The sequence below is a fragment of the Oncorhynchus nerka genome, linkage group LG24, assembly GCF_034236695.1.
Source record: "Oncorhynchus nerka isolate Pitt River linkage group LG24, Oner_Uvic_2.0, whole genome shotgun sequence".
Classification (NCBI taxonomy): domain Eukaryota; kingdom Metazoa; phylum Chordata; class Actinopteri; order Salmoniformes; family Salmonidae; genus Oncorhynchus; species Oncorhynchus nerka.
The window spans coordinates 89,949,991-89,975,646 of record NC_088419.1 but is presented as its reverse complement, the minus strand read 5'-3'; the positions used below and the strand labels follow the sequence as shown (position 1 = coordinate 89,975,646).

The 25,656-nt window shown below is 42.3% G+C and overlaps 1 protein-coding gene across 12 annotated transcripts in view; it reads right to left on the bottom strand.

Annotated features, from left to right (window-relative positions):
* LOC115119585 (disks large homolog 1-like) overlaps positions 1-25,656 on the bottom strand; it is a 340,988-nt gene that overhangs the window by 24,183 nt on the left and 291,149 nt on the right. For all 12 annotated transcript variants that reach the window (XM_065009266.1, XM_065009267.1, XM_065009268.1 and 9 more), the window contains 2 exons: positions 18,951-19,127; positions 8,559-8,625 (listed from right to left, as the gene is read on the bottom strand). In XM_065009266.1, the coding sequence (XP_064865338.1) occupies positions 8,559-8,625; positions 18,951-19,127 (244 nt within the window). The remainder of the gene's footprint in view (positions 1-8,558; positions 8,626-18,950; positions 19,128-25,656) is intronic.

Below are 25,656 nucleotides of genomic sequence, written 5' to 3'. Positions count from 1 at the left end.
CAAAGCAGGAAGAAGGATGAAAAGACATCCCATAGCCATACTGAATCAAAGCAGGAAGAAGGATGAAAAGACATCCCATAGCCATACTGAATCAAAGCAGGAAGAAGGATGAAGACCCATAGCCATACTGAATCAAAGCAGGAAGAAGGATGAAGACATCCCATAGCCATACTGAATTAAAGCAGGAAGAAGGATGAAAAGACCCATAGCCATACTGAATCAAAGCAGGAAGAAGGATGAAAAGACATCCCATAGCCATACTGAATCAAAGCAGGAAGAAGGATGAAAAGACATCCCATAGCCATACTGAATCAAAGCAGGAAGAAGGATGAAAAGACATCCCATAGCCATACTGAATCAAAGCAGGAAGAAGGATGAAAAGACATCCCATAGCCATACTGAATCAAAGCAGGAAGAAGGATGAAAAGACATCCCATAGCCATACTGAATCAAAGCAGGAAGAAGGATGAAAAGACATCCCCCATAGCCATACTGAATCAAAGCAGGAAGAAGGATGAAAAGACATCCCATAGCCATACTGAATCAAAGCAGGAAGAAGGATGAAAAGACATCCCATAGCCATACTGAATCAAAGCAGGAAGAAGGATGAAAAGACATCCCATAGCCATACTGAATCAAAGCAGGAAGAAGGATGAAAAGACATCCCATAGCCATACTGAATCAAAGCAGGAAGAAGGATGAAAAGACATCCCATAGCCATACTGAATCAAAGCAGGAAGAAGGATGAAGACCCATAGCCATACTGAATTAAAGCAGGAAGAAGGATGAAGACATCCCATAGCCATACTGAATCAAAGCAGGAAGAAGGATGAAGACCCATAGCCATACTGAATCAAAGCAGGAAGAAGGATGAAAAGACATCCCATAGCCATACTGAATTAAAGCAGGAAGAAGGATGAAAAGACCCATAGCCATACTGAATCAAAGCAGGAAGAAGGATGAAAAGACCCATAGCCATACTGAATCAAAGCAGGAAGAAGGACTGGAGTGAGAAAGGTTCAAAGCCTTCAACACTAGCCCAATACTGTGTCTAAGCATGCAAAGGAAAGGAAGGAAGCATCACGCTCTTTGTATAAAGGAAGGAAGGAAGCATTACGCTCTTTGTATAAAAGAAGGAAGCATCATGCTCTTTGTATAAAAGAAGGAAGCATCATGCTCTTTGCATAAAGGAAGGAAGGAAGCATCACACTCTTTGCATAAAGGAAGGAAGGAAGCATCACACTCTTTGTATAAAGGAAGGAAGGAAGCATCACGCTCTTTGCATAAAGGAAGGAAGGAAGCATCACGCTCTTTGTATAAAGGAAGGAAGCATCATGCTCTTTGTATAAAAGAAGGAAGGAAGCATTATGCTCTTTGTATAAAGGAAGGAAGGAAGCATCACGCTCTTTGTATAAAGGAAGGAAGGAAGCATCACACTCTTTGCATAAAGGAAGGAAGGAAGCATCACACTCTTTGTATAAAGGAAGGAAGGAAGCATCATGCTCTTTGTATAAAAGAAGGAAGGAAGCATTACGCTGTTTGTATAAAGGAAGGAAGGAAGCATCATGCTCTTTGTATAAAGGAAGGAAGGAAGCATCACGCTCCTTGTATATAAAGGAAGGAAGCATCATGCTCCTTGTATATAAAGGAAGGAAGCATCACGCTCCTTGTATATAAAGGAAGGAAGCATCATGCTCCTTGTATATGAAGGAAGCATCATGCTCCTTGTATATGAAGGAAGCATCATGCTCCTTGTATATAAAGGAAGGAAGCATCATGCTCCTTGTATATAAAGGAAGGAAGCATCATGCTCCTTGTATATAAAGGAAGGAAGCATCATGCTCCTTGTATATAAAGGAAGGAAGCATCATGCTCCTTGTATATAAAGGAAGGAAGCATCATGCTCCTTGTATATAAAGGAAGGAAGCATCATGCTCCTTGTATATAAAGGAAGGAAGCATCATGCTCCTTGTATATAAAGGAAGGAAGCATCATGCTCCTTGTATATAAAGGAAGGAAGCATCATGCTCCTTGTATATAAAAGGAAGCATCATGCTCCTTGTATATAAAGGAAGGAAGCATCATGCTCCTTGTATATAAAGGAAGGAAGCATCATGCTCCTTGTATATAAAGGAAGGAAGCATCATGCTCCTTGTATATAAAGGAAGGAAGCATCATGCTCCTTGTATATAAAGGAAGGAAGCATCATGCTCCTTGTATATAAAGGAAGGAAGCATCATGCTCCTTGTATATAAAGGAAGGAAGCATCATGCTCCTTGTATATAAAGGAAGGAAGCATCATGCTCCTTGTATATAAAGGAAGGAAGCATCATGCTCCTTGTATATAAAGGAAGGAAGCATCATGCTCCTTGTATATAAAGGAAGGAAGCATCATGCTCCTTGTATATAAAGGAAGGAAGCATCATGCTCCTTGTATATAAAGGAAGGAAGCATCATGCTCCTTGTATATAAAGGAAGGAAGCATCATGCTCCTTGTATATAAAGGAAGGAAGCATCATGCTCCTTGTATATAAAGGAAGGAAGCATCATGCTCCTTGTATATAAAGGAAGGAAGCATCATGCTCCTTGTATATAAAGGAAGGAAGCATCATGCTCCTTGTATATAAAGGAAGGAAGCATCATGCTCCTTGTATATAAAGGAAGGAAGCATCATGCTCCTTGTATATAAAGGAAGGAAGCATCATGCTCCTTGTATATAAAGGAAGGAAGCATCATGCTCCTTGTATATAAAGGAAGGAAGCATCATGCTCCTTGTATATAAAGGAAGGAAGCATCATGCTCCTTGTATATAAAGGAAGGAAGCATCATGCTCCTTGTATATAAAGGAAGGAAGCATCATGCTCCTTGTATATAAAGGAAGGAAGCATCATGCTCCTTGTATATAAAGGAAGGAAGCATCATGCTCCTTGTATATAAAGGAAGGAAGCATCATGCTCCTTGTATATAAAGGAAGGAAGCATCATGCTCCTTGTATATAAAGGAAGGAAGCATCATGCTCCTTGTATATAAAGGAAGGAAGCATCATGCTCCTTGTATATAAAGGAAGGAAGCATCATGCTCCTTGTATATAAAGGAAGGAAGCATCATGCTCCTTGTATATAAAGGAAGGAAGCATCATGCTCCTTGTATATAAAGGAAGGAAGCATCATGCTCCTTGTATCAAGCTTTTTTTAGACACACATTCATAAAAACAAGATCCCTTTCTACATCACCATAACGGATCAATTGCTTCAGCTCGATTTAAGACACTGATCAACACACCAAAAAGCAAGAAGAAAGAATATGAGGAAGGTGAGGTTGGATTGTATGCATGGAAATGAGAAAGGAGAGAGGTGGTTGGTGAGAGTAGGTAGTGGAAGCAGTTTGACATCAATGGCAAGCGTATATCAGGCCTCCGCACTATACTGGCCATGCATTTGTCTGGGTGCCATGTTACAACACAAAGATGCCTTCCACATACACATTCTATCTATACAGGTCTGCGCAGATTCATCAGGGAGGCCTAATCTAGGATCAGCTTCCCCTCTGTCCATATACTCTTATTTAATACAAAACAGATCCTAGATCAGCCCTCCTCAGAGATCCCAGGAACCACATCAACATCGATATAACAATCTAATGATCTCCCTTATTCATAAACAGTCTCAGAATAGGAGTGCTGATCCAGGATCAGTTTTTGCCTTTTAGATCAGGATTATTAAGAGGTTGAAATCTGATCCTCGATCAGAAGTCCTTCTCTGAGACGCACTGTGAATAAAGGCCACTGATCAGATCTGTGTAGAATCTGTGCATGTGGATGAAACGCACCAGTGCGTCAACGCAGCACAGTTCTCCTCTGAGAGACAGAGTATTTTAGCTGAATAACAAGATAGTTTTTCTCTCGCCGGGAGATCTGGACATGCTGACAGCCAGAGATTAGTACATTAAACATTCATTAGTACATTAAACAGTAATGGCGGGTTCATTTTGGTCATGTGAAGAAAAAAAAACACACACAAAAAAAAACAGCTTCACAATATAATTATGGATGGAACGCTGACTCTGTGTCGATCTCAAGTTCCTATTCCTACCTAAAATATTATAAACAGCTTCACAATATAATTATGGATGGAACGCTGACTCTGTGTCGATCTCAAGTTCCTATTCCTACCTAAAATATTATAAACAGCTTCACAATATAATTATGGATGGAACCTGACTCTGTGTCGATCTCAAGTTCCTATTCCTACCTAAAATATTATAAACAGCTTCACAATATAATTATGGATGGAACGCTGACTCTGTGTCGATCTCAAGTTCCTATTCCTACCTAAAATATTATAAACAGCTTCACAATATAATTATGGATGGAACATGACTCTGTGTCGATCTCAAGTTCCTATTCCTACCTAAAATATTATAAACAGCTTCACAATATAATTATGGATGGAACGCTGACTCTGTGTCGATCTCAAGTTCCTATTCCTACCTAAAATATTATAAACAGCTTCACAATATAATTATGGATGGAACGCTGACTCTGTGTCGATCTCAAGTTCCTATTCCTACCTAAAATATTATAAACAGCTTCACAATATAATTATGGATGGAACGCTGACTCTGTGTCGATCTCAAGTTCCTATTCCTACCTAAAATATTATAAACAGCTTCACAATATAATTATGGATGGAACGTGACTCTGTGTCGATCTCAAGTTCCTATTCCTACCTAAAATATTATAAACAGCTTCACAATATAATTATGGATGGACCACTCTGTCAAGACTCTGGATGTCTGATCTCAAGTTCCTATTCCTACCTAAAATATTATAAACAGCTTCACAATATAATTATGGATGGAACGCTGACTCTGTGTCGATCTCAAGTTCCTATTCCTACCTAAAATATTATAAACAGCTTCACAATATAATTATGGATGGAACGCTGACTCTGTGTCGATCTCAAGTTCCTATTCCTACCTAAAATATTATAAACAGCTTCACAATATAATTATGGATGGAACGCTGACTCTGTGTCGATCTCAAGTTCCTATTCCTACCTAAAATATTATAAACAGCTTCACAATATAATTATGGATGGAACGCTGACTCTGTGTCGATCTCAAGTTCCTATTCCTACCTAAAATATTATAAACAGCTTCACAATATAATTATGGATGGAACTCTGACTCTGTGTCATCTCAAGTTCCTATTCCTACCTAAAATATTATAAACAGCTTCACAATATAATTATGGATGGATCCTGACTCTGTGTCGATCTCAAGTTCATTCCTACCTAAAATATTATAAACAGCTTCACAATATAATTATGGATGATCGCTGACTCTGTGTCGATCTCAGAGTTCCTATTCCTACCTAAAATATTATAAACAGCTTCACAATATAATTATGGATGGAACGCTGACTCTGTGTCGATCTCAAGTTCCTATTCCTACCTAAAATATTATAAACAGCTTCACAATATAATTATGGATGGAACGCTGACTCTGTGTCGATCTCAAGTTCCTATTCCTACCTAAAATATTATAAACAGCAAGAAATACCTGGCCTATCCACAAGGTGTACTAGGACATCTGGGGGTACCTGGCCTATCCACAAGGTGTACTAGGACATCTGGGGGTACCTGGCCTATCCACAAGGTGTACTAGGACATCTGGGGGTACCTGGCCTATCCACAAGGTGTACTAGGACATCTGGGGGTACCTGGCCTATCCACAAGGTGTACTAGGACATCTGGGGGTACCTGGCCTATCCACAAGGTGTACTAGGACATCTGGGGTCCTGGCCTATCCACAAGGTGTACTAGGACATCTGAGCCTATCCACAAGGTCCATCTGGGGGTACCTGGCCTATCCACAAGGTGTACTAGGACATCTGGGGGTACCTGGCCTATCCATAAGGTGTACTAGGACATCTGGGGGTACCTGGCCTATCCATAAGGTGTACTAGGACATCTGGGGGTACCTGGCCTATCCATAAGGTGTACTAGGACATCTGGGGGTACCTGGCCTATCCACAAGGTGTACTAGGATATCTGGGGGTACCTGGCCTAACCACACAGTGTACTAGGACATCTTGGGGTACCTGGCCTATCCACACGGTGTACTAGGACATCTTGGGGTACCTGGCCTAACCACACGGTGTACTAGGACATCTTGGGGTACCTGGCCTATCCACACGGTGTACTAGGACATCTGGGGGTACCTGGCCTATCCACACGGTGTACTAGGACATCTTGGGGTACCTGGCCTAACCACACGGTGTACTAGGACATCTTGGGGTACCTGGCCTATCCACACGGTGTACTAGGACATCTGGGGGTACCTGGCCTATCCACACGGTGTACTAGGACATCTGGGGGTACCTGGCCTATCCACACGGTGTACTAGGACATCTTGGGGTACCTGGCCTATCCACACGGTGTACTAGGACATCTTGGGGTACCTGGCCTATCCACACGGTGTACTAGGACATCTGGGGGTACCTGGCCTATCCACACGGGGTACTTGATAAGACCCATGAGATCATGTGTTTATTGGTAAAATGTAAATGAAGGGGCACTTCAGGGTTACTCTGGGCAGAGCAACATTCAGTTGGTGGCACACTAACCCAAAAAGGTTGGGGACCATTGCTGTAAGACACTAGTAAAACTGCTCTTAACCAGTCATACTGATGATGTGAGACGATTGTCAACACCTGGGATAACGTTGGTAATGATGTGTGATTTAGTTTTACTGAAGTGTTTATGGATTTTCACAAAGCTTAAAACTATAACTATGTTGAAGAATATCTTATCGTAAGCAATATTTCCATAATAGTATTGATACTGTAACAGAGATCCTCTATAGGTCACCTAACAAAGATACTCTACGGGTCACCTAACAGAGATACTCTACGGGTCACCTAACAGAGAGCCTCTATAGTTCACCTAACAGAGATCCTCTACAGTTCACCTAACAGAGATCCTCTACAGTTCACCTAACAGAGATCCTCTACAGTTCACCTAACAGAGATCCTCTACAGTTCACCTAACAGAGATCCTCTATAGTTCACCTAACAGAGATCCTCTACTGGTCACCTAACAGAGATCCTCTACAGGTCACCTAACAGAGATCCTCTACAGTTCACCTAACAGAGATCCTCTACTGGTCACCTAACAGAGATCCTCTACGGGTCACCTAACAGAGATACTCTACGGGTCACCTAACAGAGATACTCTACGGGTCACCTAACAGAGATACTCTACGGGTCACCTAACAGAGATACTCTACGGGTCACCTAACAGAGATACTCTACGGGTCACCTAACAGAGATACTCTACGGGTCACCTAACAGAGAGCCTCTATAGTTCACATGACAGAGATCCTCTACTGGTCACCTAACAGAGATCCTCTACAGTTCACCTAACAGAGATCCTCTACTGGTCACCTAACAGAGATCCTCTACTGGTCACCTAACAGAGATCCTCTATAGTTCACCTAACAGAGATCCTCTATAGTTCACCTAACAGAGATCCTCTATAGTTCACCTAACAGAGATCCTCTATAGTTCACCTAACAGAGATCCTCTATAGTTCACCTAACAGAGATCCTCTACTGGTCACCTAACAGAGATCCTCTACTGGTCACCTAACAGAGATCATCTACGGGTCACCTAACAGAGATCCTCTACTGGTCACCTAACAGAGATCCTCTACTGGTCACCTAACAGAGATCCTCTATAGTTCACCTAACAGAGATCCTCTACTGGTCACCTAACAGAGATCATCTACGGGTCACCTAACAGAGATCCTCTACGGATCACCTAACAGAGATACTCTACTGGTCACCTAACAGAGATACTCTACGGGTCACCTAACAGAGATCCTCTACGGGTCACCTAACAGAGATCCTCTACGGGTCACCTAACAGAGATCCTCTACGGGTCACCTAACAGAGATCCTCTACTGTTCACCTAACAGAGATCCTCTACTGGTCACCTAACAGAGATCCTCTACTGGTCACCTAACAGAGATACTCTACTGGTCACCTAACAGAGATCCTCTACTGGTCACCTAACAGAGATCCTCTACGGATCACCTAACAGAGATCCTCTACTGGTCACCTAACAGAGATCCTCTACAGTTCACCTAACAGAGATCCTCTACTGTTCACCTAACAGAGATCCTCTACTGGTCACCTAACAGAGATCCTCTACTGGTCACCTAACAGAGATCCTCTACTGGTCACCTAACAGAGATCCTCTACTGGTCACCTAACAGAGATACTCTACTGGTCACCTAACAGAGATCATCTACTGGTCACCTAACAGAGATCATCTACGGGTCACCTAACAGAGATCCTCTACTGGTCACCTAACAGAGATCATCTACGGGTCACCTAACAGAGATCCTCTACTGGTCACCTAACAGAGATACTCTACTGGTCACCTAACAGAGATACTCTATAGTTCACATGACAGAGATCCTCTACGGGTCACCTAACAGAGATACTCTATAGTTCACATGACAGAGATCCTCTACGGGTCACCTAAAACTCACCACTTTGTCTTGAGACCGGGCGTTGAATTTGACTGTCTTTAACCGCGCTCTCTCTTTCTTTTCGACCCTGCAGGAGAAAAGAGAGAAAGGGGGTGAGAAGAGAGAAAAAGTGAGAAGAGAAGAGCGAGGGCTGCACCCATGGGTCACTGATTAAACATTAAACATATCGTGCCTTGAAACAAGCTGGCTATTTTCAGACGGGGTATTGCGTGTGTGAAGACTCAGATCCCGATTCCCGTCTCTCTAGTAACTTCCACAGTGCTCTGCTGAGATTGAGGAGTAGTGGGGGATGGGATGATTCAGTCATCAGAGGGATAAAACAGTTGCCTTGAGGGTAAATCTTTTAAATCTCCCCAACTCTGAGAGCCTTGATGGCAGCATCATAAAAAAAAGTACCAGTAATTAAGTCCCTCCTACCTTTTAATTTAATTTAAATGAGACCCCGAAGGAAATATTAGCAGAATCCAAATTGTATTCCCCCCCCCACTTTGCGCTGCCTTTTCATTGTATTTAATCCTACAAAGCAAGTCTACAAAGCTCTACGAAGCTTCCAAATGTGAATCATTTCCTTCTTTCCTTTACAACGAGGACATCACTGGAGAATATGGCAAAACACCTCAGAGAGCAGGAACGGGAAGAGAAGAAGAGCTCAGGATAAAATAACAGTATTCTGCTCTCCATCATGAACAGTACAGCTTTCCTTTAAACCTTCATTTGGTTTAACAGCCGTCTCAAACTACTTTTCAAGGCTGTTCAATGGCCGCTACATTCTTTCTTTTCTCACCCCCCCGCCCTTCCCCCTCATGCTTTGATATGACAGACTCCGACTTCAATACAAAAACAACCTGCTACTGTTGTTACTACTGTTGTTATTACCATGACCGCTGTTACTACTAATGTTACTACTACTGTTATTACCAAGACCACTGTTACTACTAATGTTACTACTACTGTTATTACCAAGACCACTGTTACTACTAATGTTACTACTACTACTAATGTTATTACCATGACCGCTGTTACTACTAATGTTACTACTACTGTTGTTACTACTGTTGTTATTACCATGACCACTGTTACTACTAATGTTACTACTACTGTTATTACCATGACCACTGTTACTACTAATGTTACTACTACTGTTGTTACTACTGTTGTTATTACCATGACCACTGTTACTACTAATGTTACTACTACTACTACTGTTACTACTACTACTAATGTTACTACTACTGTTATTACCATGACCACTGTTACTACTACTGTTGTTACTACTGTTGTTATTACCATGACCACTGTTACTACTAATGTTACTACTACTACTACTGTTACTACTACTACTACTGTTGTTACTACTGTTATTACCATGACCGCTGTTACTACTAATGTTACTACTACTGTTGTTACTACTGTTGTTATTACCATGACCACTGTTACTACTAATGTTACTACTACTAATGTTACTACTACTGTTATTACCATGACCACTGTTACTACTAATGTTACTACTACTGTTACTACTACTACTACTGTTACTACTACTACTACTGTTACTACTACTACTACTACTACTACTACTACTACTACTACTGTTACTACTACTACTACTACTACTACTACTGTTACTACTACTACTACTACTGTTACTACTACTACTACTGTTACTACTACTACTACTGCTACTACTACTACTACTGCTACTACTACTACTGCTACTACTACTACTACTGTTATTACCATGACCGCTGTTACTACTACTACTGTTACTACTAATGTTACTACTACTACTACTGTTATTACCATGACTGCTGTTACTACTACTACTGTTACTACTAATGTTACTACTACTACTGTTATTACCATGACCGCTGTTACTACTAATGTTACTACTACTGTTGTTACTACTGTTGTTATTACCATGACCACTGTTACTACTAATGTTACTACTACTGTTATTACCATGACCACTGTTACTACTAATGTTACTACTACTGTTATTACCATGACCACTGTTACTACTAATGTTACTACTACTGTTATTACCATGACCACTGTTACTACTAATGTTACTACTACTGTTATTACCATGACCACTGTTACTACTAATGTTACTACTACTGTTATTACCATGACCACTGTTACTACTAATGTTACTACTACTGTTATTACCATGACCACTGTTACTACTAATGTTACTACTACTGTTATTACCATGACCACTGTTACTAATGTTACTACTACTGTTATTACCATGACCACTGTTACTACTACTACTGTTACTACTACTACTACTACTGTTACTACTACTGTTACTACTACTACTACTACTGTTACTACTACTACTACTGTTACTACTAATGTTACTACTACTACTACTGTTACTGTTACTACTACTACTACTGTTATTACCATGACCGCTGTTACTACTACTGTTATTACCATGACCACTGTTACTACTAATGTTACTACTACTGTTATTACCACGACCGCTGTTACTACTACTACTGTTACTACTAATGTTACTACTACTACTACTGTTACTACTGTTACTACTAATGTTACTACTACTACTACTGTTACTACTACTACTACTACTGTTATTACCATGACCGCTGTTACTACTAATGTTACTACTGCTACTACTGTTACTACTAATGTTACTACTGCTACTACTGTTACTACTACTACTACTGTTACTACTACTACTGTTACTACTACTGTTATTACCATGACCGCTGTTACTACTACTACTGTTACTACTACTGTTACTACTACTACTACTGTTACTACTAATGTTACTACTACTGTTATTACTACTGTTGTTACTACGACTGTTATTACCATGACCGCTGTTACTACTACTGTTACTACTACTGTTATTACCATGACCGCTGTTACTACTACTACTGTTACTACTACTGTTACTACTACTGTTATTACCATTCCGGCGCCGACAGAGATGGCCGCCTCGCTTCGCGTTCCTAGGAAACTATGCAGTTTTTTGTTTTTTTACGTGTTATTTCTTACATTAGTACCCCAGGTCATCTTAGGTTTCATTACATACAGTCGAGAAGAACTACTGAATATAAGATCAGCGTCAACTCACCATCAGTACGACCAAGAATATGTTTTCCGCGACGCGGATCCTGTGTTCTGCCCAAACAGGTTAACGGAATTGATTCCATGCAGCGACCCCAAAAAACGACTTCGTAAAAGAGGGAAACGTAGCGGTCTTCTGGTCAGACTCCGGACACGGGCACACCGTGCACCACTCCCTAGCATTCTTCTTGCCAATGTCCAGTCTCTTGACAACAAGGTTGATGAAATCCGAGCAAGGGTAGCATTCCAGAGGGACATCAGAGACTGTAACGTTCTCTGCTTCACGGAAACATGGCTCACTGGAGAGACGCTATCCGGGGCGGTGCAGCCAACGGGTTTCTCCACGCATCGCGCCGACAGAAACAAACATCTTTCTGGTAAGAAGAGTGGCGGGGGCGTATGCCTCATGACTAACGAGACATGGTGTGATGAAAGAAACATACAGGAACTCAAATCCTTCTGTTCACCTGATTTAGAATTCCTCACAATCAAATGTAGACCGCATTATCTACCAAGAGAATTCTCTTCGATTATAATCACAGCCGTATATATCCCCCCCAAGCAGACACATCGATGGCTCTGAACGAACTTTATTTAACTCTTTGCAAACTGGAAACCATTTATCCGGAGGCTGCATTCATTATAGCTGGGGATTTTAACAAAGCTAATCTGAAAACAAGACTCCCTAAATTTTATCAGCATATCGATTGCCCAACCAGGGGTGGTAAAACCTTGGATCATTGTTACTCTAACTTCCGCGACGCATATAAGGCCCTGCCCCGCCCCCCTTTCGGAAAAGCTGACCACGACTCCATTTTGTTGATCCCTGCCTACAGACAGAAACTTAAACAAGAGGCTCCCACGCTGAGGTCTGTCCAACGCTGGTCCGACCAAGCTGACTCCACACTCCAAGACTGCTTCCATCACGTGGACTGGGACATGTTTCGTATTGCGTCAGATAACAATATTGACGAATACGCTGATTCGGTGTGCGAGTTCATTAGAACGTGCGTTGAAGATGTCGTTCCCATAGCAACGATAAAAACATTCCCTAACCAGAAACCGTGGATTGATGGCAGCATTCGTGTGAAACTGAAAGCGCGAACCACTGCTTTTAATCAGGGCAAGGTGTCTGGTAACATGACCGAATACAAACAGTGCAGCTATTCCCTCCGCAAGGCTATCAAACAAGCTAAGCGTCAGTACAGAGACAAAGTAGAATCTCAATTCAACGGCTCAGACACAAGAGGCATGTGGCAGGGTCTACAGTCAATCACGGACTACAAGAAGAAACCCAGCCCAGTCACGGACCAGGATGTCTTGCTCCCAGGCAGACTAAATAACTTTTTTGCCCGCTTTGAGGACAATACAGTGCCACTGACACGGCCTGCAATGAAAACATGCGGTCTCTCCTTCACTGCAGCCGAGGTGAGTAAGACATTTAAACGTGTTAACCCTCGCAAGGCTGCAGGCCCAGACGGCATCCCCAGCCGCGCCCTCAGAGCATGCGCAGACCAGCTGGCCGGTGTGTTTACGGACATATTCAATCAATCCCTATACCAGTCTCCTGTTCCCACATGCTTCAAGAGGGCCACCATTGTTCCTGTTCCCAAGAAAGCTAAGGTAACTGAGCTAAATGACTACCGCCCCGTAGCACTCACTTCAGTCATCATGAAGTGCTTTGAGAGACTAGTCAAGGACCATATCAACTCCCCCCTACCTGACACCCTAGACCCACTCCAATTTGCTTACCGCCCAAATAGGTCCACAGACGATGCAATCTCAACCACACTGCACACTGCCCTAACCCATCTGGACAAGAGGAATACCTATGTGAGAATGCTGTTCATCGACTACAGCTCGGCATTCAACACCATAGTACCCTCCAAGCTCGTCATCAAGCTCGAGACTCTGGGTCTCGACCCCGCCCTGTGCAACTGGGTACTGGACTTCCTGACGGGCCGCCCCCAGGTGGTGAGGGTAGGCAACAACATCTCCCCCCGCTGATCCTCAACACGGGGGCCCCACAAGGGTGCGTTCTGAGCCCTCTCCTGTACTCCCTGTTCACCCACGACTGCGTGGCCACGCACGCCTCCAACTCAATCATCAAGTTTGCGGACGACACAACAGTGGTAGGCTTGATTACCAACAACGACGAGACGGCCTACAGGGAGGAGGTGAGGGCCCTCGGAGTGTGGTGTCAGGAAAATAACCTCACACTCAACGTCAACCAAACTAAGGAGATGATTGTGGACTTCAGGAAACAGCAGAGGGAACACCCCCCTATCCACATCGATGGAACAGTAGTGGAGAGGGTAGCAAGTTTTAAGTTCCTCGGCATACACATCACAGACAAACTGAATTGGTCCACTCACACTGACAGCGTCGTGAAGAAGGCGCAGCAGCGCCTCTTCAACCTCAGGAGGCTGAAGAAATTCGGCTTGTCACCAAAAGCACTCACAAACTTCTACAGATGCACAATCGAGAGCATCCTGGCGGGCTGTATCACCGCCTGGTACGGCAACTGCTCCGCCCTCAACCGTAAGGCTCTCCAGAGGGTAGTGAGGTCTGCACAACGCATCACCGGGGGCAAACTACCTGCCCTCCAGGACACCTACACCACCCGATGTTACAGGAAGGCCATAAAGATCATCAAGGACATCAACCACCCGAGCCACTGCCTGTTCACCCCGCTATCATCCAGAAGGCGAGGTCAGTACAGGTGCATCAAAGCTGGGACCGAGAGACTGAAAAACAGCTTCTATCTCAAGGCCATCAGACTGTTAAACAGCCACCACTAACATTGAGTGGCTGCTGCCAACACACTGACATTGACACTGACCCAACTCCAGCCACTTTAATAATGGGAATTGACGGGAAATTATGTAAATATATCACTAGCCACTTTAAACAATGCTACCTTATATAATGTTACTTACCCTACATTATTCATCTCATATGCATACGTATATACTGTACTCTATATCATCGACTGCATCCTTATGTAATACATGTATCACTAGCCACTTTAACTATGCCACTTTGTTTACTTTGTCTACATACTCATCTCATATGTATATACTGTACTCGTTACCATCTACTGTATGCTGCCCTGTACCATCACTCATTCATATATCCTTATGTACATATTCTTTATCCCCTTACACTGTGTATAAGACAGTAGTTTTGGAATTGTTAGTTAGATTACTTGTTGGTTATTACTGCATTGTTGGAACTAGAAGCACAAGCATTTCGCTACACTCGCACTAACATCTGCTAACCATGTGTATGTGACAAATAAAATTTGATTTGATTTTGATTTGACCGCTGTTACTATTACTACTACTGTTACTACTAATGTTACTACTACTACTGTTACTACTAATGTTACTATTGCTACTACTGTTACTACTAATGTTACTACTACTACTACTGTTACTACTAATGTTACTACTACTACTACTGTTACTACTAATGTTACTGTTACTACTAATGTTACTACTACTACTACTGTTACTACTAATGTTACTACTACTACTACTGTTACTACTAATGTTACTATTGCTACTACTGTTACTGTTACTACTGTTACTACTACTGTTACTACTAATGTTACTATTACTACTAATGTTACTACTACTACTGTTACTACTAATGTTACTACTACTACTACTGTTACTACTAATGTTACTACTACTACTACTGTTACTATTAATGTTACTACTACTACTACTGTTACTACTAATGTTACTACTACTACTACTGTTACTACTAATGTTACTACTACTACTACTGTTACTACTAATGTTACTATTACTACTACTGTTACTAATGTTACTACTACTACTACTGTTACTATTAATGTTACTATTACTACTACTACTAATGTTACTACTACTACTACTGTTACTACTAATGTTACTATTACTACTACTACTAATGTTACTATTGCTACTACTGTTACTACTAATGTTACTACTACTGTTACTGTTACTACTGTTACTACTACTGTTACTACTACTACTACTACTGTTACTACTACTACTACTACTGTTACTACTACTACTGTTACTACTACTACTACTACTGTTACTACTACTACTGTTACTACTACTACTACTACTACTGTTACTACTACTACTACTACTACTGTTACTACTACTACTACTACTACTACTAGTACTGTTCCTACTACTACTACTACTACTGTTACTACTAATGTTACAACAACTACTACTGTTACCACTACTACTACTACTGTTACTACTAATGTTACAACAACTACTACTGTTACTACTACTACTACTGTTACTACTACTACTACTACTACAACAACTACTACTACAACAACTACTACTGTTACTACTACTGTTTCTACTACTACTACTGTTACTACTAATGTTACTACTACTACTAATGTTACAACAACTACTACTGTTACTACTAATGTTACAACAACTACTACTGTTACTACTAATGTTACAACAACTACTACTGTTACTACAACAACTACTACTGTTACTACAACTAATGTTATTACTACTGCCAGTTACTAATACTACTGCTGTTACTACTACTATTACTGCAATGCTACTACTGTTGTTGTTACTACTACTGTTAGAACCACTGTTGTTACTACTACTACTACCCCTACTACTGCTGTTACTACTACAACTACTTCTGTTACTACTACAACTACTACTGTTGCTACTACTACTACTGCATCGTCTACTACTGCTGCTACTACTACTACTGCATCGTCTACTACTACTACTGCATCTTCTACTACTACTGCTGCTACTGCTGTATCTTCTACTACTACGACTACTACTGCTGCATCTTCTACTACAACTGCTGCTACTATTACTACTGCTAGATCTTCTACTACTGCTGCATCTTCTACTACAACTACTACTACTGCATCTTCTACTACTACTACAACTGCTGCTACTACTACTACTGCTAGATCTTCGACTACTACTACTGCTAGATCTTCGACTACTACTACTGCTGCATCTTCTACTACAACTGCTGTTACTAGTACTGCTGCATCTTCTACTACTACTGCTACAACTGCTGCTACTACTACTACAAATAATTGTTTCTACTACTGCATCTTCTACTACATCTTCTACTACTGCATCTTCTACTAATACTACGAATACTACTGCTGCTGCTACTACTACTACTACTGCTACCACTACATCTTCTACTACTACTACTACTACTACTGCTGCTACTACTACAACGGCTGCTACTACTGCTGCTGCTACTACATCTACTACTACTGCATTTTCTACCACTACTACTATCTTCTACTACTACTGCATATTCTACAACTACTGCATCTTCTACTACTACTGCATCTTCTACTACTACTGCATCTTCTACTACTACTGCATCTTCTACTACTACTGCATCTTCTACTACTACTGCATCTTCTACTACTGCTGCATCTTCTACTACTGCTGCATCTTCTACTACTACTGCATCTTCTACTACTACTGCTGCTACTACTGCTACTACTACTACTACTACTACTACTATCGCATCTTCTACTACGGCATCTTCTACTACTACATCTTCTACTACTACTGCTACTACTACTACCTCTTCTACTACTGCTACTTCTACTACTACTACTGCTACTTCTACTACTGCTACTTCTACTACTGCATCTTCTACTACTGCATCTTCTACTACTGCTGCATCTTCTACTACATCTTCTACTACTGCTGCTTCTACTACTGCTGCATCTTCTACTACTGCTGCATCTTCTACTACTGCTGCTGCATTTTCTACTACTGCTACTACTGCTGCTACTGCTTCTTCTACTACTACTGCATCTTCTACTACTACTGCATCTTCTACTACTACTGCATCTTCTACTACTACTGCATCTTCTACTACTGCTGCATCTTCTACTACTGCTGCATCTTCTACTACTACTGCATCTTCTACTACGACTACTGCTACTTCTACTACTACTACTGCTACTTCTACTACTGCTACTTCTACTACTGCATCTTCTACTGCTGCATCTTCTACTACATCTTCTACTACTACTGCATCTTCTACTACGACTACTGCTACTTCTATTACTACTACTGCTACTTCTACTACTGCTACTTCTACTACTGCATCTTCTACTGCTGCATCTTCTACTACTGCATCTTCTACTGCTGCATCTTCTACTGCTGCATCTTCTACTGCTGCATCTTCTACTGCTGCATCTTCTACTGCTGCATCTTCTACTACTGCATCTTCTACTACGGCATCTTCTACTGCTGCATCTTCTACTACTGCATCTTCTTCTACTGCTGCATCTTCTACTACTGCATCTTCTACTACTGCTGCATCTTCTACTGCTGCATCTTCTACTGCTGCATCTTCTACTACTGCATCTTCTACTACTGCATCTTCTACTGCTGCATCTTCTACTGCTGCATCTTCTACTGCTGCATCTTCTACTGCTGCTACTACTGCATCTTCTACTACTGCTGCTACTGCATCTTCTACTACTGCTGCATCTTCTACTACTGCTACTACTGCATCTTCTACTACTGCTGCTACTGCATCTTCTACTACTGCTGCATCTTCTACTACTGCTGCTACTTCTACTGCTTCTACTTCTACCATCTGATCATTCCAAGGTGACAAATGAACCAGAGTCAGGTGAGAAGCCCAATTATCATCTGTCCGCCACCCCTCTGTAGGGTGAGAGAGCGATGGAGGGGGAAATAGAGGGGAAGCTCGACAGTGTGTGTGTGTGTGTGTGTGAGAGATAGAAACTGTTGGGTGTTTGAAGTCTCAAGCTTAATGAAACAGCTGATTGCAGAGTAAGATGTGATAATGTGTTACTGACGCCAAAGGGTTGAGTTCGTGTAAGACCGATGGGTGGCTTTTTTGTTTCGATGGCACCTTTTTTTTTTTGCCACAGAGAAGATTTTCACTGAAAAGACTGCAGTACCACACCTCATTACAATCCTTGGCTTAAACAAAAAAAATGGTGGTTGTGGGTGTACTCTCTGCCCCTATGGTGCCCTTATGAGGCCAGTCACAGTGGCATCAGCATTCACACCAAGCTGTGCCCAGGGATAAGGCCAGCGCTGGGCTGGGCTGGGCTGACACACACACAGACACACAGACACACACAGACACACACCATTTCAGTGTTGGAGACACAGAACCAGGGTTGGGAAACTTCAATCCCAGTGACAGACATGTGAACAGTACAGACAACAGTAGGTACTCCGAACCCTGAGCACCAGCTTCTAACCCGTAACCTCTTACCTCCTCCTGCTGGGGATGACTCCAACCTCTTCCACCTCTCCTTCATGGGTCACCTGCCGTGCCTGCCACCACTCGTCATCGGAGGCATTCACCACATGAAGGATGTCTCCAAAGTGGAAGTTGAGCCCCTGGCTGGGCAGCCCCGAGTCCTTCGCCCGGTCATAGTCAAACAGAGCCCTGGAGGGAGAGAATCAACAGTACATCATCAAACAGAGCCCTGGAGGGAGAGAAACCACAGTACATCATCAAACAGAGCCCTGGAGGGAGAGAAACAACAGTACATCATCAAACAGAGCCCTGGAGGGAGAGAAACAACAGTACATCATCAAACAGAGCCCTGGAGGGAGAGAAACCACAGTACATCATCAAACAGAGCCCTGGAGGGAGAGAATCAACAGTACATCATCAAACAGAGCCCTGGAGGGAGAGAAACAACAGTACATCATCAAACAGAGCCCTGGAGGGAGAGAAACAACAGTACATCATCAAACAGAGCCCTGGAGGGAGAGAAACAACAGTACATCATCAAACAGAGCCCTGGAGGGAGAGAAACCACAGTACATCATCAAACAGAGCCCTGGAGGGAGAGAAACAACAGTACATCATCAAACAGAGCCCTGGAGGGAGAGAAACAACAGTACATCATCAAACAGCACCCTGGAGGGAGAGAAACAACAGTACATCATCAAACAGCGCGACAACAACAATAGATGAGGGTGGAACTGTCTTGTCAAACAACACGACAAACTCAATGACAAATCCTTCAGTAAAAATGCATATTTCACATTATTAGCGAGCTGTTAGTTAAGGAGAAGGATTTCATGAGGTCCTGTGAGAAAAAAACTATGTCAGGTGAGATCTTTTTAATGTAAATACACAACACAAAAACACACAGGGAAGGCAAAGAGAGTGAGCATGATTTTCCACCTGAGCTTGGTGTGTGATGATGTGGTCCACAAAGCTCATGTCAGAGAGTCTGTCTGTCCAGGAGAGACAGGAGAAGCATGAGAAAGATGGATGGACTGAGTTCAGATACAGGTCACAGGGACTGAGCAGGTGTTCCATATTAAAATAGATATGAGTGATTCCTGAATAGATGCCAAACATATGCAGCACGCAAAGCACAGCTCAGGAGAGCTTTACCAACTGCAGAACCTTGACATTGTGTGTTCGTGTGCATCTGCCTGCTAAGGAACTGAAGTAACAGCCGTCCCCCTAGCATCCAGCCTCATCTCCATGTCTGTCCTTCATCAATAAAACAGGGCTTCCTCATCCCTGTGTCTGTCCTTCATCAATAAAACAGGGCTGTACTGCCTCGTCCCTGTGTCTGTCCATCAATAAAACAGGGCTGTACTGCCTCGTCCCTGTGTCTGTCCTTCATCAATAAAACAGGGCTGTACTGCCTCGTCCCTGTGTCTGTCCTTCATCAATAAAACAGGGCTGTACTGCCTCGTCCCTGTGTCTGTCCTTCATCAATAAAACAGGGCTGTACTGCCTCATCATCGTGTCTTTCCATCATCAGTAAAACAGGGCTGTACTGCCTCGTCCCTGTGTCTGTCCATCATCAATTAAACAGGGCTGTACTGCCTCATCCTCGTGTCTTTCCATCGTCAATAAAACAGGGCTGTACTGCCTCATCTCCATGTCTGTCCATCAATAAAACAGGGCTGTACTGCCTCATCCCTGTGTCTGTGCTTCATCAATTAAACAGGGCTGTACTGCCTCGTCCCTGTTTCTGTCCTTCATTAATAAAACAGGGCTGTACTGCCTCGTCCCTGTGTCTGTCCTTCATTAATAAAACAGGGCTGTACTGCCTCGTCCCTGTGTCTGTCCTTCATCAATTAAACAGGGCTGTACTGCCTCGTCCCTGTGTCTGTCCTTCATTAATAAAACAGGGCTGTACTGCCTCGTCCCTGTGTCTGTCCTTCATCAATAAAACAGGGCTGTACTGCCTCGTCCCTGTGTCTGTCCTTCATTAATAAAACAGGGCTGTACTGCCTCGTCCCCGTGTCTGTCCTTCATTAATAAAACAGGGCTGTACTGCCTCGTCCCCGTGTCTGTCCATCAATAAAACAGGGCTGTACTACCTTGTCCCTGTGTCTGTCCTTCATTAATAAAACAGGGCTGTACTGCCTCGACCCTGTGTCTGTCCTTCATTAATAAAACAGGGCTGTACTGCCTCGACCCTGTGTCTGTCCATCATCAATAAAACAGGGCTGTACTGCCTCGTCCCTGTGTCTGTCCTTCATCAATTAAACAGGGCAGTACTGCCTCATCCCTGTGTCTGTTTTTCATCAATAAAACAGGGCTGTACTGCAGCACTAGGACAGATGGAGCTGAGAAAGCAAGAATACTAGGAAAAACAGTGTCTAGGTCAGAAAAATGTAAAGTCCACATACTGAAGGTACTGTAGAGAAAACAGAAAGCATGTTAGTGTAGTGTACCATGCCTTTCTACTGTAATAATCATAGCAACAATTCAATGATGGTATTTAAATGAAAGATGTGGTTACCACGTTAAACGAGCATTGAGAACAATGATCAGTAATAACCTTAACATTGCAATTACTCAGTAATAACTTTAACATTCTAACCCATGTTGCATCATCATCATAGTCTGATAATAACCCACGGTGCATCATGTTAGTGTAGTCTGATAAGAACAATGTTTATGAATAGCATATTTTACTCTAATTGAGCGGTGGGGATCCTCTTCCCGTTCAGTACTGAGCACAAACACTTCCACTCTGAGTGAAATAAATATCTTGATACAGGTCCTTACAGGAACACACACAGCCCCAGCTCCATATCATTACAAAAGACATCAAACGGGCCATTCCAGGATTCTACAGGCCTTTCTCAGTTTGTGTTTTTAACCATCAATAAAACAGAAGAGTGTAAATAATTGTCTCTTGTCTGCTATGAGATCATCCACCGAGCCAGTCAGGCTTCCTCTGTGTTTCCATCTCTACGTACGCTATTAAAGGGAAGACTAAATCTGACTGTAGTACAGCTGCCAGAGCCAGGAGCATTAAAACAGCCAGGGTAAAAAAGCAGCTAATTGAAATGTGTGGTTCTCTGTTTTCTAGCCTCTCCTCTGCAGTAATGAGATGGACGACAACACAGCTGGAAGACTAGAAAAGTAGATGCTACAAGATACACCTGAGGGCAGGCCTTAAAGGGAACTGACCCAAACTCTCCTGTAATAATTGTTCCTCTGTAGAGGCCTCTGGGACATATACAGCCCCCCCCCCACCCACCTCTTTTCACATAAAAAAAAATGTCATGCCGTCTCCCACTTTTTAATGATTGTTTATTGAGATAGCCTATATTAAATACACATTGAAAAAAATGTCTTTGAATCCTCGACTTTAGAAGGTCGTAGCTCAGCTTAGCCTAAAGCATCACAGATATCTACTTTTTTATTTTATATTTTATAGATCGGTATGAACAATCCATCTATATATTTTTTTTACCCTTCAAATCAAGAAAGCCCCCCACAAAACGTTGGCCCCCAAGGTTGGGATTGAGTTATTCTAATGTGGAGATGTTGTTAATTAAACCCACAGAGGCCGGTAGCCTAGTGGTTAGAGCGTTGGGCCAGTAACCGAAAGGTTGCTAGATCGAGTCCCCCGACTTGACAAGGTGTAAACAAGGCAGTTAACCCACTATTCCTAGGACTGTCATTGTAAATAAGAATTAGTTCTTAACGGACTTGCCTGCCTAGTTAAATAAAAGCTAAATAAAAAAATATATATATTAAAAAAAATAACTTAGGCTAGATGTTTGAGCAGTGGAATACTAGCCCTTGGTTGTGTGTTTGCTATGACTTCCCTATGTGACATGGAGTGCTAATTTTATGCATGCAGTTCTAGAGGGCTGTAAAATAAAATAATTCTGCAAAGCTTGGATTTCCATAATGCAGTATATTTTCTGTTGCTGGAAGTATGTGTCAGCGCAAAGTAAGAAGGATGGTTTTAGGAACTGGTTTGAGTTTCATTCTCCTGAACATCCCCTAGCAGAGAGACTAATCCTGTTAGAGAGAGAGGGAATCAAACCACTGGGACTGCATCCTTCTCCACATATCCCTCTATATCAGGACTCTCCAAGCCTGTTCCGGGAGAGCTACCGTCCTGTAGGTTTTCAGTCCAACCCTTTTCTTGGAGAGCTACCGCCCTGTAGGTTTTCAGTCCAACCCTGTTTCTGGAGAGCTACCGCCCTGTAGATTTTCAGTCCAACCCTGTTCCTGGAGAGCTACCGTCCTGTAGGTTTTCACTCCAACCCTAAGCTAACCGAGTGGACTGCTGCACCATCGAGAGCGTCCTGACCGATTGCATCACGGCCTGGTACGGGAATTGCTCCGTCCACGACCGCAAAGCCCTCCAGCGGGTGGTGAAGACAGCCCAGTACATCTCTGGGACCATGCCCCCCAGCCATCCAGGACACCTGCTCCCCAGCCACGAGCTGTTCCCTCCCTTACCGTCAGACAGATGGTATCGGAGCATGAGGTCTGATAGAAACTGTCTCTGAGCCTGTTGGTATCTCCAAGCCATCAGACTGCTGAACACTTGAACTGGTCTGATGCTCTGCACTCACACACACCCACAGAGCGCATTCAGAAAGTATTCAGACCCCTTCACTTATATTATATTTTGTTACGTTACAGCCTTATTCTAAAATTGATTAAATAAAAAATGTCCATCATCAATCTATACACAATACCCCATAATGACAAAGCAAAAACTTTTTTTTTTTTTTTTTTTTTTATAAATATTTGCAAATTTACTAAGAACAAAAACACCCCATTTTCATAAGTATTCAGATCACTTGCTATGAAACTTGAAATTTAGCTCAGGTGCATCCTGTTTCCATTGATCATCAACTTGATTTGGAGTCCACCTGTAGTAAATTAAATTGATTGTACATGATTTGGGAAGGCACACACCTGTCTATATAAAGGTCCCACAGTTGACAGTGCATGTCAGAGCAAAAAACTAAGCTATGAGGTCGAAGGAATTGTCCGTAGAGCTCCCAGACAGGATTGTGTCGAGGCACAGATCTGGGGAAGGGTACAAAAAGATGGATGCAGCATTAAAAGTCCCCAAGAACACAGTGGCCTCCATCATTCTTAAATGGAAGTAGTTTGGAACCACCAAAACTTCTCCAAGAGCTGGCCGCCCGCGTCCAAACTGAGCAATCGGGGGAGAAGGGCCCTGGAGGTGACCAAGAACCCAATGGTCACTCTGACAGAGTTCCAAAGTTCCTCTGTTGAGATGGGAGAACTTCCAGAAGGACAACCATCTCTGCAGCACTTCACCAATCAGGCCTTTACGGGAGAGTGGCCAGACGGAAGTCACTCATCAGTAAAAGGCTCATGGCAGCCCACTTGGAGTTTGCCAAAAGGCACCTAAAGACTCTCAGACCATAAGAAACAAGATTATCTGGTCTGATGAAACCAAGATTGAACTCTTTGGCCTGAATGCCAAGCGTCACATCTGGAGGAAACCTGGAACCATCCCTACCGTGAAGCGTGGTGGCAGAATCATGCTGTGGGGATGTTTTTCAGCGTCAGGGACTGGGAGACTAGTCAGGATCGAGGGAAAGATGAACAGAGCAAAGTACAGAGAGATCCTTGATGAAAACCTGCTCCAGAGCACTCAGGACCTCAGACTGGGGTGAAGGTTCACCTTCCAACAGGATAACAACCCTAAGCACACAGCCAAGACAACGCAGGAGTGGCTTCAGGACAAGTCTCTGAATGTCCTTGAGTGGCCCAGCCAGAGCCCGGACTTGAACCCTATCAAACATCTTTAGAGAGACCTGAAAATAGCTGTGCAGCATCGCTCCCCATCCAACCTGACAGAGCTTGAGAGGATCTGCAGAGAAGAATGGGAGAAACTACCCAAATACAGTTGTGCCAAGCTTGTAGCATCATACCTAAGAAGACTCTACGCTGTAATCGCTGCCAAAGGTGCTTCAATAAAGTACTGAGTAAAGGGTCTGAATACTTACGTAAATGTGATATCATTTTTGAAATTTTTTAATACATTTGCAAATATATTTAAAAAAAACTGTTTTTGCTTGGGGTATTGTGTGTAGATTGATGGGGGATAAATATATTAATCAATCAATTTTAGAATGAGGCTGTAACGTAAAGAAATGTGGAAAAAGTGAAGGGGTCTGAATACCTTCCCGAATGCATTGTATATTTAGCCTAGGTATAACTTCACAAGACCTGAATTCATTCGATTATTCATGACTGTTTGAAATGCAGTGTATTTTGACCTTTAAATTGCACAAAGCTGATTACAACAAAGCTGATTAAGAGAAAACATAAAAAAGAAAAACATAAATTTGAAAGAAAATCTAGATCAGATTTTTAGGCCATATCGCCCAGCCCTACAACACACACATCACTGCTGCTACCTGTAGGTAATTATGAAGAAAAGGTACATACTGCTCAATTTAAACACTTGCCCCCCAAAATACCCCCTTCCTCAAAACACATGTAAATACTAGACTATAAATTGTGACTTCCTTTATTATACTTTATTCTATTCTGCTGAGAAATTTACTTTATGTTCGTATTCTTATTTGTTTTTAATTATTATTTGTAATTGTTGTTTCATTGTCGAGAAGTAACCTGCGAGTAAGCATTTAGTTTGATGGTGTATATCATGTGTATCCCGTACACACACGACTAATAA